This window comes from Podarcis vaucheri (genome assembly GCF_965113315.1).
Source record: "Podarcis vaucheri genome assembly, chromosome: 7".
Taxonomy (NCBI): Eukaryota; Metazoa; Chordata; class Lepidosauria; order Squamata; family Lacertidae; genus Podarcis; species Podarcis vaucheri.
Genome location: NC_138765.1, coordinates 82,734,073 through 82,753,883, shown reverse-complemented (window position 1 = coordinate 82,753,883; position 19,811 = coordinate 82,734,073). Strand labels below are relative to the sequence as shown.

Sequence of the window (19,811 nt, the reverse complement as noted above, 5' to 3'; positions counted from 1 at the left end):
CTCCGGTGTTTTGGACTTCCAGCTCCCAAACCGGGAGGCTGAGAAGTGTTGTAGCTCAAAATATCTGGGCTGGCGAGGGCGGAATCAAAGCCTTGGGGCGAGTGGAAGGGGAAATAGTCTCACTCTTGCACCTGCTAAGTACCCACTGTCTTCAGCAGTTCCCTTCCACTTCTCCCCCCCCCCCCAGCTACAGATCATGGCACCCGATGCCACTGCGATCCACATGGAAGCATCAGCAGCCGTTGTGATGCCAGCGGGCAGTGCCAGTGTAAGGTAAGGCAGGAGGGGGGAAGCACCCATCGTTGTGTGCATTCCCTCCCCAGCTCAGAAACCCATTTCCTTTTTTTTATTATTTTCAAGTTTTCATTATTAACATCATTCAAACTTAAATTCAACAATATTTATACAGTTGTGTGGTTCCCTGAACCCCCGTACTTCCCTCCTCTCCCTTTTGGTTTTCCACAGATACATTTTTTAAAAAAATTTAACCACATCTGATTCATATATCCAACTTTGATTAAATCCTTATTTATTCCTTTACCTATTAAAAAATTACAAGTGCTGCTAACATCTTTAAATCTTTACATTGTTCCTTAATGTACTCTATAAAATTTACACCATTCTTTTTTAAATTTACTGTCATCTTGGTGTCTGATCTTCCTAGTCATTTTCTCCATTTTGGCATAGTCCCTCATTTTCACTATCCACTCTTCCTTGGCTGCTGTTTCCTCTTCCTTCCATCTCTGGACAAACAGTATTCTTGCAGCTGTTTTTGCATACATTAACAGTCTTTTAAAGTCCTTTGGTATTTCTTCTCCTTTGATGCCTATCAAAAAAGCTTTGGGTTGTTGTTGTTTTTTACAAAAGTTAAACATTTTTTTCAGTTCATTACATATTATTTCCCAGAATGCTCTGGCCTTTTTGCACGTCCACCACACGTGGTAGAACGTGCCTTCATTCTCTTTGCACTTCCAACATACGTTGGTGGCGTTTTTGTACATTTTCGCTAATCTTGTGGGAGTCAAATTCCTTCGATACATCATTTTCATATAATTTTCTTTCAACGAACAGCATGCGGTGAAATAAATCTTGAGAGACTTTGTCAAAAATGTTGTTGGAATGGGAAATGAGAGATGAAGAGCAAAAAAGCAGGAATGAATCATTGGGGAAAAGGTGTAGGGTATAATATAGATTACAAGGGACGCGGGTGGCGCTGTGGTCTAAACCACAGAGCCTAGGACTTGCCGATTAGAAGGTTGGCGGTTCAAATCCCCGCAACAGGGTGAGCTCCTGTTGCTCGGTCCCTGCTCCTGCCAACCTAGCAGTTTGAAAGCACGTCAAAGTGCAAGTAGATAAATAGGTAACGCTCCGGCGGGAAGGTAAACGGCGTTTCCGTGCATGCACTCCTCTGGTTCGCCAGAAGCGGCTTAGTCATGCTGGCCACATGACCCAGAAGCTGTACGCTGGCTCCCTCGGCCAGTAAAGCGAGATGAGTGCCGCAACCCCAGAGTCGGCCACGACTAGACCTAATGGTCAGGGGTCCCTTTCTAATATAGATTTAATGGAGGGAGGATTTGAAGTTCAGAAACCCATTTCTATCCCAGCCCAGCCCTGAAAAGTGCATGCTGTTTCCACTCGCCTTTTCCAGCTGCCCTTTCCTTCCCCGCCAGACCCTCCTTTTTGCGCCCGCTGCCTGGGGTTTGTGGATGCTTCGATCCTTCCACCCCAGAGGTTTGTGGATCCCGCGAACCTAAGTTTCCCGGCTGCTGTGAACCTTGGCTCAGCCAGCAGTGGGGTTCTGCCTGCCCACTGCCCTCTTTACTTTGCGCTCCAGCTTTTCTCCATTCCCTTTGCAGGCGCACACGGAGGGGCCTTCCTGCGGCAGCTGTCGGCCGCACCACTTCCACCTGAGCGCGGAGAACAAGGAAGGCTGTTTGCCCTGTTTCTGCATGGGCGTCACCCAGCAATGCACCAGTTCTTCCTACCACCGGGACCTGGTAAGAGCAGCACAGTATCTTTTCTTTCCTGGACTTCCAGGAATTTCCGTCCTGCTGGTCTTGGGAAATGTACCAAACTATGTTTCACACACTGTTCTCGGTGCCACATAATACTCTTTCCACATTTGTAAGAAAGCAGTCTTCTATCAAGGCACACTTTGGAACTCCCCGCCTATTGACCTTCGCTCTTTTCTTTTCTAAGCTAGCTAAATGCGTTTTTGTGTAGGTGAAGCCTATCTGCATAAGCAGAATGTTGACAGGCTTTTTTTTTTAATGTAGTTTTATTAAAGATTTTCTTGGTTTACAAAAGTATGTTCAATGTCTCTCTCTCTCTTTTTTCAAGTAACTTTTTTTACAGATCAGTTTCATTTGCTGGCAGGCATTTTAATCTTGAACAAAAGTATGAAATTACCAGCCAAATCACACCTTTAAAACATTCAAATGATAAAACCAATAAACTAAAAGCAGATTGAAACATACATCCACATTCTACATGTCTGGGGAGGTTTGCCTAAAGAAAAATGCTTTATACAGGTGCCAAAAATGTTTTAAGCGAAGGCGCCTTGCCTAATGTCAATAGGCAGGGGGTTCCAGAGTGTAGATGCTGCCACACTCAAAGATTAGTTTCTTACCGATGCAGAACTCGTCTTACGTGGCACCTGTAAGAGTCCCAGTTCAGCAGATCGAAGCTGCAGTTGGTTGCGACCCTCTGCCATCCATCTGGTTATCTCCCGCTTGGACTACTGCAATGTGCATATAACACCAGTCCTGAAAGACCTACATAGGCTCCCAGTACGTTTCCGAGCACAATTCAAAGTGTTGGTGCTGACCTTTAAAGCCCTAAACAGCCTCGGCCCAGTATCCCTGAAGGAGCGTCTCCACCCCCATCGTTCTGCCCAGACACTGAGGTCCAGCGCTGAGGGCCTTCTGGCGGTTCCCTCAATGCGAGAAGCCAAGTTACAGGGAACCAGGCAGAGGGCCTTCTCGGTAGTGGCGCCCGCCCTATGGAATGCCCTCCCACCAGATGTCAAAGAGAACAGCAACTACCAGACTTTTAGAAGACATCTGAAGGCAGCCCTGTTTAGGGAAGCTTTTAATGTTTGATGGATTACAGTATTTTAATATTTTGTTGGAAGCTGCCCAGAGTGGCTGGGGAAGCCCAGCCAGATGGGCGGGGTATGAATAATAAATCATCATCATCATCATTCATAAATAAGAATAAAATAAATTATTATTATCATTATCATTATCATCATCATCTGTGCCATCTCTGCTCTTTCCCCGCAGATCACCACGCCTTTCCTTCCCAGAAATTTCCAGGGATTCTCACTGGTCAACCGTCAACACACCACCCGGATCGAGACTGGCTTCACGGTGGAGATGTCCCCCGAGGGCCCTCAGCTCTCCTATGCCCGCTTTGGGCAGCTGGGGGAGGAAACCTACCACTGGCAGTTGCCGGAGGCCTACCTGGGCGACAAGGTGAGAGCCCTGCTCTGTGGGATGCAGGAAGTGGCGCTTGCAGTTCTTGAGCCCATCCCTGTGGCGCCTGGTCATCCTCCCCGGACAGTCTCTTCAAATTGTGTCCCTTGTGGTCTGTTGTGAACCAAGGCACTGATTTGGGGGGCCGGGGGTGGGGATGGGAATTCATAGGGTGTTTCCAGAGAGAGATGAGCCAGCCGAACCTTGGCTTTGAAGGTAAGTCCATGGGTACCAACTTAAAGAAGGAGACCAATGAGAAAGGAAGGATGCTAGGAGGCCGATGAGGATTCAGTCGGACCATTGGGTCCATCTAGCTCAGTATTGTCCACACTGACTGGCAGCAGTGGCTCTCCAGGACTCTAAGCAGAGATCTCCCCCAGCCTTACCTGAAGATGCTGCCAGCGGGGGTTGAACCCGGAGCCCTTTACATGCAAGGCACGTGTTCTGCCACGGCGCAACGGCCTGTTTTCAAGCAAGGAGGGCGCACAGATCAGAGTGCCCATTGGGGGCCAGACTAGGACCTGGGCAACTAGGGTGGAAATCTTCCTGGGTGCTGCTTCACGGTTTCTCTCTCCTCCCAGCCGTCTCCCAAGAAAGAAGCCTCACTTTTCTGGCGCCCGAAGCTCGCGGGAGTGACCTTGGGCCACTCGCTGCCTCGGTCAGCCTAGCTTGCCTTGCAGGGCTCTTGTGAGGATTAAATGAGAACAGTGTAGCTCTTTGGAAGGCAGGTGGGACACAAATGTGGTGGTGGTGATTTGGTGGAAAGGAAGGGAGGAATTCCACCCCTTCCCCATTATTATTATTATTATTATTATTATTATTATTATTATTATTATTATTATTACTACGTCCCCATTCCCAGGGTTTTTCTAGCAGAAAACCACACAAATAGACTCAGGGGTTCCCCTGTGGATGTCCTTTTACAGTGAGGTCCAGATAATAATAATAATATTAATTTTTTTTATTTATACCCCACCCTCCCCAGCCAAGGCCGGGCTCAGGGCAGCTAACAAGCAATAATAAAAACAAGTTGAATGAATACAACTTAAAAACAAGATTAAAATACAGCAATTAAAATATTGAAACATAAAAATATTAAAATGCAGACTCATCACAGGAGGAGAAAGGGAAAAAAGAAAAAAGAAAGAGGAGGAGGGAATCAAATTGGCTCCAAGCCAAAAGCCAGGCAGAACAACTCTGTCTTACAGGCCCTGTGGAAAGAAATCAGATCCCGCAGGGCCCTGGTCTCATGAGACAGAGCGTTCCTCCAGGCCGGGGCCAGTGTTGAAAAGGCCCTGGCTCTGGTTGAAGCTAATCTAACTTCCTTAGGGCCCGGGACCACTAGGGTGTTGCTATTTATGGACCTTGAGGCTCTCCGTGGGGCATACCGGGAGAGGCGGTCCCGTAGGTACAAGGGTCCTAAGCCGTGATGATGCAGCCCCTTGCCAGCAGAAGGGGCACAAGCCTGTGTGGATCCTGGGTACTCCGAGCTCCCCCCATCCGTGCCAACCTTCCCCCAAAGCAAGCCGTTCCACGGGGCTGGAAGTGGGTGGGGACTGTTATCAGGGCACTCCTGGCGGGCAGCAGAAAAGTGAGACTTCCTTCTTGGGAGACTGTTGTTGTTGTTTATTGAATTTACATACTGCCCTATACCCGGAGGTCTCAGGGCGGTTCACGTAAAAACATCGCAGTATATAAAATAAAAATAAAAGCAGAGAAGGCCCGTTCTCGTGTTGCCACACTCTGGACCTCTCGAGATGGCTGGAAGCAGGAGAGAGAAACCACAAAGCAACACCCAGGAAGGTAGGCGGTTAGGATTGTGGAGGCAGACCTCCTTTGTTGTTTTACCCTCTGACAATCCTGCCTTCGGATATGAATTGCAGGAGGTGGACTCGGTGACCCTCAGTGGTCCCTTCCAACTCTAGAATTATATAATTGTGAGGAGTGGGGTGGGCATCCCTAGTTTTGACAGCTCACAAGCCACCGGCAAGGCTTGCCATTTGTTGTGTATTTGTCTATAAGCGCATCGCCTGCCCCCAAACCCGTCTTGAATTAGCAACCGTTGCAACTTCCTGTGGCAGGGAGTTCCACAGGCTTACGCGCGAGTTGCACAAAGGCGTGCTTTATTTTGTGAGGGGATGACACTTCGAACTCGGAGGGGCAAAGGTTCAATGAGAGAGACCTGCTGGTTGAGGGAAAATATTTTATCCAGCCCCCAAATCTGCTCAGAGCTCCTGCTTTCCTGCACCATTTCAGAGCTGGCTAGAATACTGGGGGGCAAGCTGGACAGCGGGGAGAGTCTTGTTCCCAGGAGGGGCACAATGATGGGGCTGAATGTATTTGGGGGTCTGGTGTGGGCTATGAACTCTCCACCTTTACCTGCTCTCTCTCTGTCTGTCTCTTTTCGTTTCTCTCATTCTTTCTTTCCTGCCCAGACGGTTGGGCAGAAGGAAACCTACTTTGCCCGGATGCGCCGTGCCCACAAGGTACGCGGGCAGAGATGCCCCTAACGGAGCATGGACTTGTCGGGTTCTGGGGCATGCTATTGTATTGTGTGCTTCTAAACCGGGGTACGGGGAGGCCTGATTGTCGAAGGCAGGAGGCCCCAGGAGGATGACTCGCGAGGAGGAAAGGTGATTTGCAGTGTTTGGGGCTTTTCAGTTCGGAGGAAAGGCGAGTCGAGAGGTGACGTGATGGAACTGTGTGAAGTTATTATGCATGGCATTGAGAAAGCTGAATGTTGGAAGATTTAGGACAGATAAAAGTAGGCCTTTCTTATGTTCTCTGGCTGAGATCTGTGCCAAAACGGCTGCCATGCTTTGTTCAGAAGCCACAGAGCTTGCCCAGCCTTTTACAGAGTCAGACTTTCCTGGGCTACCTAGCTTTTAAAAACGTTTTTACAACCCACCCTATATTGAGATGGTCATTTCTTTTAAACCCTTTTTAATCTTGCATTTTAAATTATTGTAAACCTGCCCTGGGGAACCTTAGGGTGGGTCACGAATCAAAATAATCGCAGCAATAACAACAGCTCAGTGCTGTCGACAGTGACAGCTCTCCAGTCTTTCTTTTCTTTTTCCAAATATTTTTATCGGTTTTTACACAAACAAATTTAAAATAGTGGAAAAAAGAAGAACTTTTAACATATCCACACATGAGATTCTCTGAAGCTCGTGACTCCCCCCCACCCCCCGTCCCCTACATGGGGTCCTTAAAATATTTTTTCTAAAACTACATATCATTACATTTTCCACAGTTTTCATTTCTCTAAATTGTCCGTGTCTTTTGTTTCTTTACAAGTTATTTTTTAAGTCCAGCTGATGTTTTTATTTGTTTGCAATGGTCTCCTAAGTAAGTTATACATTTTCCCCATTCTTTTTTAAAGTCTATATCTTCTTGATTCCTGAGTCTCCCGGTCAGTTTTGACCATTGGTAGCCAAACTAAGGCCCAGGGGCCAGATGTGGCCCAATTGCCTTCTAAATCTGGCCCACGGGTGGTCCGGGAATCAGCGTGTTTTTAAATGAGTAGAATGTGTCTTTTTATTTAAAATGCATCTCTGGGTTATTTGTGGGGCATAGGAATTTGTTCATATTTTTTTTCCAAAATATAGTCCGGCCCCCCACAAGGTCTGAGGGACAATGGACCGGCCTCTGCTGACCCCTGGTTTTGACATTTCAGCATAGTCCAGCAGTTCGGGACTGTTGTTTCCTTCCATCTTTGGGCTATTAGCATCCTTGCAGCTGTTGTCACGTACATAAACAGTCTTTTCTGGTCTTTTGGAATGTTGGTACCTGTAATTCCTAAGAGAAAAGCTTCTGGTTTGTTTTTTTTACAAACATTTTCTCCCCAGTTCATTATACTGTATATCAGTTCCCAAAATGGCTTTGTCATCTTACATGACCACCACATATGAGCTACAGCTCTTTTAACAGCTCCTGTAACTTTGAGTGTCTGCTGGTGTGGCGTGGCTGGGGTCAGTGCATGCCCCCAAGTCTGTGGTGTGCTGCCTCCTAAGATCAACAAACCCCTACCCTTCGTGCAAATTGGGGGGAGCGCCATTTGCCCTCCTAATATGTTCCTGTCTGCCTTTCCCTCCCTTCCCTGCATGGGCACCCCATATTAAGCCCCCAAACAGGAGAGCCTCTGCATGGGGGGCAACAGTTAATGTTCAAGGGAGTCGGGTGTGGGGAGGCTGTCAGCTTTGCATGACCAGGCGAGAGGCCGGCCAGCGTTCAACATGCCCACCGCCCGTGTCCCACCCCAGCAGAACTCCACATCCCTCACAGAGGAGCAGCTGAGGAAGGACGTGGCAGCTGGCAGGATCCCCAGCTCTGGCGGCCGGGTCCGGCGAGCCACCCAGGTAACGAGTGCAAAAGCCGGCTCCACGGGGATCTGTCCAGCTGGGGATAGCGCCGTTTGCCCTGGGTTGGGCAGCCATTCTGAGCTCTGTCCTTTTCAAGGATGCCCAGCCGTTTTCAGGCCTACCAGCGCGAGTAGATAAATAGGTACCACTGCGGCGGGAAGGTAAATGGTGTTTCTGTGCGCTCTGGTGCTGGTCACGGTGTCCTGTTGGGCCAGAAGTGGTTTGGTCATGCTGGCCACATAACCCAGAAAAGCTGTCTGTGGACAAACGCAGGCTCCCTTGGCCTGAAAGCGGAGATGAGTGCCGCACCCCATAGTCGAATTTGACTGGACTGAATCGTCCAGGAGTCCTTTACCTCTCTGTACTGGGCCTGCAGGTCCTCTTTTGCTCTGCCTGTCTGCCTCTCTCTCTCTCTCTCTCTCTCTCTCCCCCCTCTTCCTTCCTTCCCTGACTCCCTCGCCTCCATCCTTCAGGTGCAGGAAGCCCAGTTGAGACGTGATGCTGAAATCTGGGAGATGCTATCCCGCTGGCAGGCCTCCTCCCGCAGGGCACCCCCTCCTCCCAAGGAGAAGGAGGAGGGCGCCCCCAAACCCCCTCCAGCAGGACTGCGGACCCCCTCAGCTGCCCAGGCAGCCCACCTTGGCCCTCCTCGCTCCTTTGCCTCCTTGGCCAGGGCTCCTCTGCTCCCCGCTTCTCTTGCTGCTGCTCCCGGCTCCCAGGTACATCCCTGCCCTTCCTTGGCTTCATAGGGGAGTCCTGGGTCTCCCTGCTTGGCCCTGTCCTGGGGCACACCTGCTTGCTGCCAGCGCACTGGCTGAAATCATACTCATCAGGGCCATATTGGGTTTGGAAGCCAAGCCACGGGGTGGGGGAGAGGGGCTCAGAGCTTATGTCTTATTCCCATTTCCAGGGATTCTGTCCTCCCTTCCCTCTGCCCTTCTTTCCATCCTTTTGTCTTGCCCAACCTTCCTATTCTTTTTTTTTTTTAAAAAAAATGTATTCATTCATTCATTCATTTGACAAAGTAATAATCAGAAACAAATAAGAATAAAAATGTTCACCCCACCCCAAGACAATTCCATTGTCACTATCCAACCTCCCAAAATTTCAACACGTCTTGCGATGTTTGACCTCTTTCCATTTTGACAGTACAAATTCTACAAACACGCCCCCTTATCTCTTCAAAGTCATTTCTCCTGCGTATTCCCCTTCTTACCTTAATGGCACATGTCAATTTATCATTAATAGCTCTATCCCACACCTCTTTATACTACCCTTCTATTTTATATTCTGCTTGCCCCTTCCGCTTCCTAGCTATCATAATTTGTGCAGCTGTCAATAAATTTGTGAGCAAGTCCTTCCTAGCCTGCAAACCTTCCACTCCATCGTAAATTGGTAATAATGCTGCCTCTGGACTTTCAGTCAGCTTTAACATAGTGAGTTCTTCCATTTCATGCAGCTCAATGTGGTGCCTTCCTTAGTTCTAGTTACAGCTTAGTTGGTCTCTTAGTTGGTCTCTAAGGTGCTACTGGAAGGAATTTTTTTATTATTATTATTTTACTACAGCAGACCAACACGGCTACCCACCTGTAAATAGTGATTTCTGTTCTCCTTAAACACCCTTTGCCAAAAAAATGTTTACACCCCCACCACATGTGAATATAATTCCCGGATTCCTGGCATCCCCTCCAACATAAAACTGAATATTCCTTGTTTATTTGATTTAATCTGACTGGTGTTAGATACCATCTCCAAACTAATTTATAATAATTTTATTTTATTCTTAAAGACAACATTTTGAACATATGTTTCTCCCATATTTCCCCCCAGCTTTGACTATCTGCCCTGTGTGGGGAAAGGAGACAATCTTCCTGTTAAGTTGTGGGTGAACATATCAGACGACACAGCGATTCTCCAAACAGCTCTTGTTTATTCACAGGCCAGAACAGAACTGAACTGAAGGGTTCAGTCAGCCTGCTTATATGGAGCTCCAGTATAATGTAACTGTAACAATTTTCTAAAACTATCCAATCACTGAATGTCACTTTCGATCCCTTATTTGCATAACTATCTACAGTATCCCCCTGCTGGCCCAGGGTGAGACCTTCAGTACATAACACTTCCTTTTCTGCCTGCTTCCATCTTTCCTTCTGTTCTTCCCTCCTTCCTTTTCTCTCTCCTTCCCTCCACCCTGCCATCTTTCCCTTCAACTTTCTGTCTTTCTGTCTGCCTTTCCCTCCTCTCCCCTCCTTCCTGCCCTCCTTTCTCCTATCCTTCCATCCTCCCTTTCCTCCCCACTACCTTCCTGTCTTCTCTCTACCTCTCTCACTGAACATCTTCTCTTGGCCTCAAGCCCCAGGGACAAGGAATGCCCGGCGGAAGGTCTTCAGACTCCTCCAGCAACCTGCTCTCTTCCTCCCAGTACCGCCTCAGGGTGTCTGAGGCTAAAAAGGTATCCGCAAGCAGGGCAGAGTGGGCAGCGAATGGAGCTTTGGCATGGAGAGGTGTGTGAGAAGGGGAGAGCTCTGCCACACAGCAAACACACAGCTGTCCAGAGCAGAGGCAGAAAAAGGCGTCCCCTCAAAAAAATATCTAGAAGGCATTTTTGAAAAAAGCAAAATCTGTGTGGAATTTGAGGGGCCATTGGTACCAAAGCTAGCTCCTCTTTTCTCCCTCTTGCCTTGGACTTCACCCTGCTTTTGGCATTGCTCATCTAGAAGACGCAAAGCAAGCATTGGCAGGGGTTGGACTGGATGATTGGGGAACATTCCAGATCTATAATTCTGGGCTCATGTTTGGCAGCACAGAAAGGTGGCAGTGCAGAAAGGTGGCAGCGCAGAAAGCACAGCGGTTGCTAGATCAGGTTACAAGTTGCGGAAGTGAAGTGGGTGACCAGGGAGGAAGTGGGAGAAACCCTTAATTGGGAGCACCGCCGTTCCTAGGAAATGGATTCTTTGTTCTCTTGCTGTGATCATTAAAATTTCTAACTGGTAAGAGACGCTTTTCGTTTTGTTCTGCTTATCTGCTGCCAAAGGGTGGGGAGGAAGCTAAGTTCCAGAAGCCTGACACTGTGTTTGCAATTCACAACTCGGGGCTGATGGGAGTTGTGGTCCAAAGCAGCCAGAGAGAACCAGGCAGATGGAGAACGTGGTTGCGACAGCTCTTTGGGAGAGCGGGTGGCTGAGTGATAGTCAGTGGGTGGTTGTGCCACCCCACCCACCCCATGGGCTTAGAGTTTGGGGCACGTTCTGGGCAGTGGGTGGTTCTCTCTCTCTCTCTCTCTCTCTCTCTCTCTCTCTCTGAGTTGTGGTGCCTGGCTGGCTGTGGCACATGTTGTGGAGCAGTGTGCTTTGAGATTTGCCTCGCCTGTCAGCTGGTCCCCTCACTTTCCTCTGAATCTTCCTCTTCTGTCTCAGTACTGGTTACTCTACAAGGGCTTCTCTCTCCTTCCCGAAATCGCTTTCTACTGGAAGCTGCCGGACCCCTTCCTGGGGGACAAGGTAATCTTAACTGCATGGACTGTGGGGGGCAGGGTGAGAAGCAGGGATGAGAGCCATTCCGGGGGCTCTGTGCGTGTGTCTGTTTGCACGGCAGTGGCATCAAAACAAAAGAAAGTCCTTGGCACAGCGCTGAAGCACATGGCCACTGTCTCTGCTGGCTTTGGAAGAGGATGAGACAAAATCAAGGAGGGAAGGGGCTTCTAGCCACAAGGGCTCTGCCCCCACAGCCAGAGGCAGCAGTGCTTTGGAGTATCAGTTGCTGGAAACCACAGGAGGGCGAGAGTTGCTCTTGAGCTCCAGTCCGGCTTTCTGGTTTTCCATGGAGACATCAGGTTGGCCCCTGTGCCAACAGGATGCCATTGGCCTCATCCAGCAGGCTGTTCCTCGTGTTCTTCTGAAAGAGGACAGAGAGCACGGTGCCGATAGATAGATAGATAGATAGATAGATAGATAGATAGATAGATAGATGATAGATAAATTTATTACGGTCGGAGACCAGCTTATAAAACGCACTTGGGGGTACAGTCCCAGAAGGAAAACAAACATTTAAAACAATGTACAACAATAAATTTAAAATTTATAAATGCGATAAGCATACACTTAAAACTTTAAGCAGTGCCGATAATGCCAAGGTTGCAGGTTCGATCTCTGTATGGGACGGCTGCATATTCCCGCACTGCAGGGGGCTGGACTAGACCACTGGTTCCCAACCTTATTTTGGCCATGCCCCACCTAAGCATCTCTAAAATCCTGATCCCCCCCTCCCCCGTGACATATAATTCTTATTATTCAAGAAGTGAACTCCTATTCACGTGGAGGAAGCCTAAAAGGCCATGAACTGTTAATAACCCATTCTCAAATTGCCCCCCATAAAAATCAAATTGGCCCCCTGTGGGGCGTGTGCCCCCACGTTGGGAACCGTGGACTAGACAATCCTCGGGATCTCTTCCAACTCCACAATTCTGCGAAATGAATGTTGACGCTGCAGTTTTGTGCCCCCTGTGCCAACTTTAAAGAGAAGGTCGTAAAGCAAGATATGTTAATATTTAAATCTTAGAATAGCTTTTGGTATGAATCGTGCATTGCTTTGGGTCTCTGGACTGTAATAAAGATTGATGATGATGAATAGCTTTGGAAGTGGATATAGGCTGTAGGGTTAGAAGTAGAAGATAGTGTATTTTAAAATAGTATTACTTGTAAGGGGTAAAATTTGGAGGTTTTTATGGTAAAAGTAAGTGTGATTTAAAAAATGGTTAAAACTTATGATATATGTAAACTGCTAAAGATGAGGTAAAATGAATATCAGATAGGGGGGACTAGGGGAAGCTCACCTAACAATGTTTAGAAAAAATTCTAGAAGACAAGAATTTGTTTGTATTGTTTGTTTTTCTGTTTGTGTTGTTTAGTTGTGTTATAAAATGAATAATTTTTTTGGGGGGGGAAATAAATATAAAGGGAAGGTCGTGCCTTGGGGGGTCACAAAGAGAACACTCTGTGTGGGGGTTTTTTTGTGGGGGGGGGTGAAGCTTTTCATCTCTCGCATAGACACACCTGTAGAAGCCGCAATGCCTCTGAATAAACTAGCTGTGGGGAATCCCAAGTGAGGAGAAGGCTGCTGTTTTCATCAGGTCCCACTTGCGGGCTTCCCATAATGGGCCTCTGGTTGACCACTGGGAAAACAAGGTGCTGGACTACGGGGCCTGATCCAGCAGCTTCCGGGCTCCTCTGAAGTCCTCGCACATGCACAGAGCCCTCTTTGTTTTCTGCGCCAAGAAGCTGCAAATCTTTGGAGCAGGGTTGCAGGTTACCCTCTAAGGTTCTTTTGAGATCTCCTTGAGACTCTGCGGCACCAGTCAGTCACATCGACGGCCCCACCCACTTATGACTTTAGTCCCTCCCACTTTAGCCCCACCCACCACCGAGGGAGACCCTTGGGCAGAAGAAGGTTCTCTACTGCTTGAGGCAGACACCTTCCTGATGACTTCCGTGCTTTAGAAGAACTTAAAATGTGGGGAGGGAGTAGGCGAGGGAACGGCAGCATAAAGGGGGTGCACTTTGCTTTTGGGGGTGCCATGCTAGCCCCAGAAGCCGTTCGCCACCATGCACAGGGTGCAATTTCTTTGAAAGACTCCCCAAAGTCTTTTTTTTTTTAATTATTACTTGACTCTATGAAATGTGATGATATTGTATCTAGCTTCGTATAAACTGGGTCTGGTTAGAGAAGTCTTACTCGTTTGCGTTTCAGTTCAGTCACCTTCCTATTTACTTGATTTAAATTTAATTAAAAATTCCTACCTTGCAAGGTTGTTGTGGGGATGAAATAGGCAGCATTTTGGGGGAAGAGAAGAACCATGTGCTCAACCTTTTTGGGGGAAATGCAACGGTGGAGGGAAATTCACTTTTTACGAAGTTGGAAATTTCAAAACGTGGGCCTTACGATGGGTGCATGACACTTGTGCGGGGGGGGGCGGCCCCTGACCTGCATCAAGATGGAATGACCTGACCCCTCTCGCCCCACATTTGCAGGTTGGATCCTACGGGGGGCGCCTTCGCTACACCCTTTCCTACAATGCCGGAGGACGAGGCACCCCACTGCCGGACGCTGATGTGCAGATCACTGTAAGGAAGAGTCCCTGCTTGCTCAGGAGAGGGCTGGGTTTCTACAGGTTTAGCTAGAGAGGTTGTGGGGGGGGGGGCATCCCCTGGAATTCACTGGGCATTGGGACCTGTATAGCAGCAGAGGCCCTCATTTCTGGGACTGGAGGAAGCTCTGAGTCCCACATACACCACTCCCATAAATGTTTATTTATGCCTCTGATTTGGAGGCAACTAGATAAAGGTCTTTTTGGGGGGGAGGGGATTTAGCAGCCACTAGCAGAAATATCATGTGAGTAAGAAAAGGGATGCGGGTGGTGCTGTGGTCTAAACCACTGAGCCTCTTCTTGGGTTTGCCGATCAGAAGGTTGGCGGTCCGAATCCCCGCGACGGAGGGAGCTCCCGTTGCTCTGCCCCAGCTCCTGCCAATATAGCGGTTCGAAAGCATGGCAGTGCAAGTAGATAAATAGGTACCGCTGCGGTGGGAAGGTAAACGGTGTTTCTGTGCACTCTGGTTTCCGTCATGGTGTCCTGTTGCCCCAGGAGCAGTTTAGTCCTACTGACCACATGACCCGGAAAGCTGCCTGTGGCCAAACGCTGGTTCCCTCAGCCTGAAAGTGAGATGAGCACCACAACCCCATAGTCACCTTTGACTGGACTTAACCATCCAGGGGTCCTTTACCTTTACCTTCTGAATAAGGTTACTAGCTATTGTGGCTACTAGCCACAAGCGCCATGCTCTGATTTCATGGGAGGAGGCAGCGACGCTTCTGAATCCCAGTTGCTGGAAACTACAGGAGCGTTGATCCCATGCTTGAATCCTCTTTGAGGGCTTCTCTTAGGGGCTGTTAGAATTCCTGCTCCATGATTGCAGTCATGGGCTTGTTGTCTTTCACATGACGAGCTCTTGACAGAGGCATCACAGTGAACAGGATACTGGACTGATCCAGCCAGATCTTCTTATGTTCTTACATTCTCTTTTGGTGTCTCTCCCCCCCCCCCAGGGTAACGACATCACCTTGGTGGCCTACCTGTCGGAGCTGCGGCCTCGGGAACGCAAGAGCTTTGAGGTCATCTTCCAGGAGGTGAGGCCTCCCTGTGCCGTCTGCACCCGAGCTCCATGTTTCTCTTGGTGGCAATGAAGCCACCCCATATACCTGGGAAGGGGAGAGAGGTGGGGATCCAGGCAACACTGTCACTGCTTTGGTGGAGAACGTGGGTGAATCTGGCTTAAATAAAGCAGCTGGAGGAGCAATGGATCTAAGTTTACGGACCCTGCAGTTTGTTTCCGTTGTCCATTGTCACTTGTCCTGTCCCTCTGCTGTGCCCACAAAATGAGCTTATCTGGCTCTGCAAGAACTTCTTCTTCATGGTCAGAGACTGCAATATTTCTGAATACTAGTTGCAGGAAAACTCAGGCGGGAAGAGTTGCAGTGAAGCCACTTCCATTATTGCCCCTTCCCCGCTTTCTTTTATATATATCTTTTTTACCATATATATATATGGTAAAGTAATAATCATAAATAAATAAGAATAAAAATGTGCCCACCACCGAGACTATTCCATTGTAACTAATCCAACCTCTCAAAATTTCAACACCTCTTGTGATGGTTTGACCCCTTTCCGTTTTAACAATACAAATTCTACAAACATATCTTTCATATCTTGTTGAAATCATTTCTCCTGCGTATTCCCTGTCTTACCTTGATGGCACATGTTAATTTATCATTAATAGCTACATCCCACACCTCTTTATACCGTTCTTCCATTTTATATTCTGCTTGCCCCTTCCACTTCCTAGCTATCATAATTCGTGCAGCTGTCAATAAATTTGTGGGCACGTCCTTCATAGCCTGTGAACCTTCCACCCCATCGTAAATGAATAATAATGCTACCTCTGGACTTTTGGTCAGCTTTAACTTCTTCTCTGCTTTCTGCTGGTACATGTGTGGAAATGTTAAGGATAGTAGGAAAGGATATATTGAATAAGTATTATTCTTCCTTTACTCATACTAGTAAGAGATGTAGCAGAGAAGATTCCCCTCAATATAGCTGGAAGCTAGTTTGCAGATTCATATGAATCTCTTAGTTAAGTCTATTACTGGTGTCCCCTTTTGATCCCTTTTAAAAGAATAAAGACACGAGAGTCTTTCTGAGTAAAGTAACAAGTTTCGTCACATTTCAGTTCACGATTTGATCCCTGAAAGGCAGGCTTCACTTGGTAGTTACATAAAGAAACTGTGAGTTTGTCTCATATGGAGACTGAACTGAGAGCCAGCAAACAGCAAAATTTACATTAAGATAACAAAATGGCTGCAGGAGAGCAGCATGCCAGCGAAAGAACAGCAAGACAATAGAAAGACAAAACGACTGAGAAAATGACTGCATGACTCAGCTCTTTTATGGAGTCAGACAGCGCCATGGGCCTTCTGGCAGTTCTCTCACTACGTGAAGCAAAGTTACAGGGAGCCAGACAGAGGGCCTTCTCGGTAGTGGCGCCCACCCTGTAGAACACCCTTCCATCAGATGTCAAGATAATAAACAACTATCTGACTTCCAGAAGACATCTGAAGGCATCCCACTTTAGGGAAGCTTTTAATATTTGATAAATAATTGTATTTTCATATTTTGCTGGAAGCCGCCCAGTGTGGCTGGGGAAACCCAGCCAGATGGGCAGGGAATAAATACTATATCATCATCATCATCATCTCCTAGGTCACATGTAGGGGGAGAAAGTTCCAGACCAGTGGAACAGCAAGTTACCCTGACTGGATATCCCCCTGCTTGTGCCCACTCTAGAGAAATAAGGAATGTTGCATTTGACTGCGCCAATGGATTCCATCCCACAGTATCAACCTTCCCCCCTTTTTCTCCCCAGCAATACTGGAAGCGCCCAGATGGCCAGCCAGCCACCCGGGAGCACCTCATGATGGTCCTGGCTGACCTGGACGAGATTCTCATCCGCGCCACTCACTCCACCGAGATGCTGTCGGCTGGCATCACCGGTGTCAGCATGGAGACCGCGGTGCCCACCTACACCAGCCTGCCCCGGGCTCTGGAGGTGGAGGAATGCCGCTGCCCACCAGGCTACCAGGGTCTTTCCTGCCAGGTGAGCCTCTTCGCTGGGCCAGGCTGGGCACGTGGGCTCATGGGGCACTGTTCGCTGATGCCACCCTGTCCCTCTTGCAGGATTGTGCAGCTGGCTACACCCGGACAGGCGGTGGGCTCTACCTGGGGCACTGTGCGCTGTGCGAATGCAACGGGCATTCAGATTCCTGCCACCCTGAGACCGGCGCCTGTTCGGTGAGCAACTTCCATAGGCATATAAACTCGGGTGTAAAAGTGTATTGGGAAATGATCCATAATGAATGGAGGAAAAAATGTTTAAAATTGATTTTTGAAAAACAACAACAGAATCCTTTCTCTTGGGGATAATTCAGACTGAAATTCCCAGGTATCAAAAAAGGTTATTTATGTATGCCACTACTGCGGCCAAATGGGATGTGGGAAGCAAAGTTCTTAACCCAAGGTACTATTTCTGGGTTAGCGGAGTCTGTAACCTGAAGTGTCTGTAACATGAAGCGTCTGTAACCCGAGGTACCACTGTACTAATACCAATCATTCAAGTATCAAATTATTCAAGTACCAGATCATTCATATAATTTAGGTGGCTAGAATTGATGGCTTGATGATTTACTTTATTTCTGCATTCCAAAATCTTAAGGATTTCAATTACATTCTGGTCAAAATAACAATCCCTTATACAACTACTGCAATATTAATAACTTCTCCTTTTTAACTTTTATTAAACAAACATTACATACAAAAAAACCACAAACTAATCTTACATTGGATATTTCTAGACTTAAGATAGTTATTGCAGTATGCATAATCAAATTGTCAAACATCTAGAATAAGTGTGTATTATATAAAAGAAATAAAAAGAGAGAGAAAAAAGAAAAAAAGAAAAGGAAAATGCACGACGATAAAACCAAAAAATTAACAAAACTAAAACTACCTATCAAACGAAAAAGCAGTATTTAGTTAATTCATACCAGTATCAGGGTGTTCTGCTCACAAAGTCCCTCATATGCCATTTTTAATTTGTTGGTTTGTTGACTTCCGTCCACTCTTTGCGGTTTCAATTCAGCCATTTCTATCTTTGATCTGTATTTAATTATTTGTCTCCATCTTGGGATACCTCTGTCTGCGAAATCAGTCTAAACACAGCCAAGCATTTTTGTTGGAACCATGTTTATTCAAGTAATTGTAATAACTTCTAGTCTTGTTGACACATTAAATGATTTGCCCTTCCCAGAGCTGCCTTCATCATGCTGCTGGGGAGTTCTGTGAGAAGTGTGCACCCGGATTCTACGGAGACGCTACTGCTGGCACCCCAGAGGACTGCCAGCCCTGCGCCTGTCCGCTGACGGATCCGGAAAACCAGTACGATGTTGGCTCATTGAGAGAGAGAAAGAGAGAGAGACTGAGTAGATGGGGGCTTGACTGGGTTTCAGGATGGCAGCGGATGTGGATTTGTGAGCAAATCTGCTGTAGCTAGCCACTCCAGGTGGATAAAGGTATCAAGGGTTACAAAAGAGTATTGGGAAAGGGGTCCATAATGAATTGGAAAAAAAAAGTTTAAAAGTACTTTCCCAAAAAAACCCAGAGTCCTTTCTGTTGGAGATAATTCAGACTGACATTCCCAGGTGTCAAAAAAGGTTATTTATGTATGCCACTACTGTGCCCGGGGTTTTGTTAGCCCCAAAATGGAAAATGAGTGAGGTCCCAGCCAAAGAAGAATGGCAACTTAAGCTGACGGAATATGCGCAGCTTGCGGACCTGACATATAGAATAAGAGAACAAGAAGAGCATATGTTTAGAGGAGACTGGAAAGTGTTTATTGAATATATGGGAAATCATTATGTACAGCTGAAAACGCTGGCAGCATTAAGATAAATTCAACAGTGTAAATAAGCTGTGATGGATGCAATAATGGCATTCGGAATGGTGCAGTTTCTGTAAAATATGCAGGGATTTATGATATGTAAAATGAACCGTGGAAAGAGAAAAAAAGGAAGTCACGGATATTTCAAGGATGTAAAAATGAGTACTTTGAATTGTAAAACAGAAAATTGAAAAAAATATATATATATACCCCCCAAAAGCTATCAAGCCACAGTGACTGCTCTGTTTTTTGGGCTTCCCATTGAGGCAGTTGGTTGGCCCCCGTGAGAACAGGATGCTGGACTAAGATGGGTCTGATTCAACAGGGCTTTTCTTATTTTTTCTTCCCATGGGGGCACCTAGATAGATGGTCTCTCCCTATCCAGGGGCAGTCTACCTTCAAATGCCAGTCCCTGGAAATCTCAAATGGGGAGAGCATTCCTGCTTGGGTCCTGCTTGGGGGTGTTATAAGAAAGCCTGCTCCCTTTCCCTTACGGGCTATTCCAGAGCCCTTAAGTGAGTTCCCTATCAGTAGGAGAAAATAACAGAGGCCAACGAGAGAATGTTGAGAAGCAAAGTGGCTAGCAAGCCTGATCTTTATTCAGCTGTTGCAACAGGGTCCTCACTCACCACACGCAGGAGGGAGGAGGGACCCAGAACATTGGGGCTTATATAGACTTTTGAAATTGCCCACCCTGTAGCCAGAGACCACCCCCAAAAAAACATACATGCATCACAGAAGGAGGCAGTCTTCAGCAGAAATCCTGTTTGCCAGGATACCTGACAGTGGTCACTGATTGCTTTATCTGGGCAGAAGTCTTTCCCCATTTGCCTCTCTTACTGCAATGACTATTTGAGGTCACTGGGAGAGTCAAAATGGCTTCAGGATTGCCCTCTCGTACTATTTGAGGCACATGGTTCTTATATTT

The 19,811-nt window shown here is 47.3% G+C and overlaps 1 protein-coding gene across 18 annotated transcripts in view; it reads left to right on the top strand.

Annotated features, from left to right (window-relative positions):
• The window catches only part of HSPG2 (heparan sulfate proteoglycan 2), a 212,890-nt gene that overhangs the window by 120,025 nt on the left and 73,054 nt on the right, over positions 1-19,811 (top strand). For 11 of the 18 annotated variants that reach the window (XM_082229608.1, XM_082229623.1, XM_082229618.1 and 8 more), the window contains 13 exons: positions 188-273; positions 1,857-1,997; positions 3,285-3,476; positions 5,912-5,962; positions 7,742-7,837; positions 8,314-8,559; positions 10,194-10,292; positions 11,257-11,340; positions 13,867-13,959; positions 14,940-15,020; positions 16,814-17,044; positions 17,125-17,238; positions 18,254-18,381. In XM_082229608.1, the coding sequence (XP_082085734.1) occupies positions 188-273; positions 1,857-1,997; positions 3,285-3,476; positions 5,912-5,962; positions 7,742-7,837; positions 8,314-8,559; positions 10,194-10,292; positions 11,257-11,340; positions 13,867-13,959; positions 14,940-15,020; positions 16,814-17,044; positions 17,125-17,238; positions 18,254-18,381 (1,642 nt within the window). The remainder of the gene's footprint in view (positions 1-187; positions 274-1,856; positions 1,998-3,284; positions 3,477-5,911; positions 5,963-7,741; positions 7,838-8,313; positions 8,560-10,193; positions 10,293-11,256; positions 11,341-13,866; positions 13,960-14,939; positions 15,021-16,813; positions 17,045-17,124; positions 17,239-18,253; positions 18,382-19,811) is intronic. The other 7 variants (XM_082229613.1, XM_082229612.1, XM_082229611.1 and 4 more) reach the window with 4 other exon arrangements.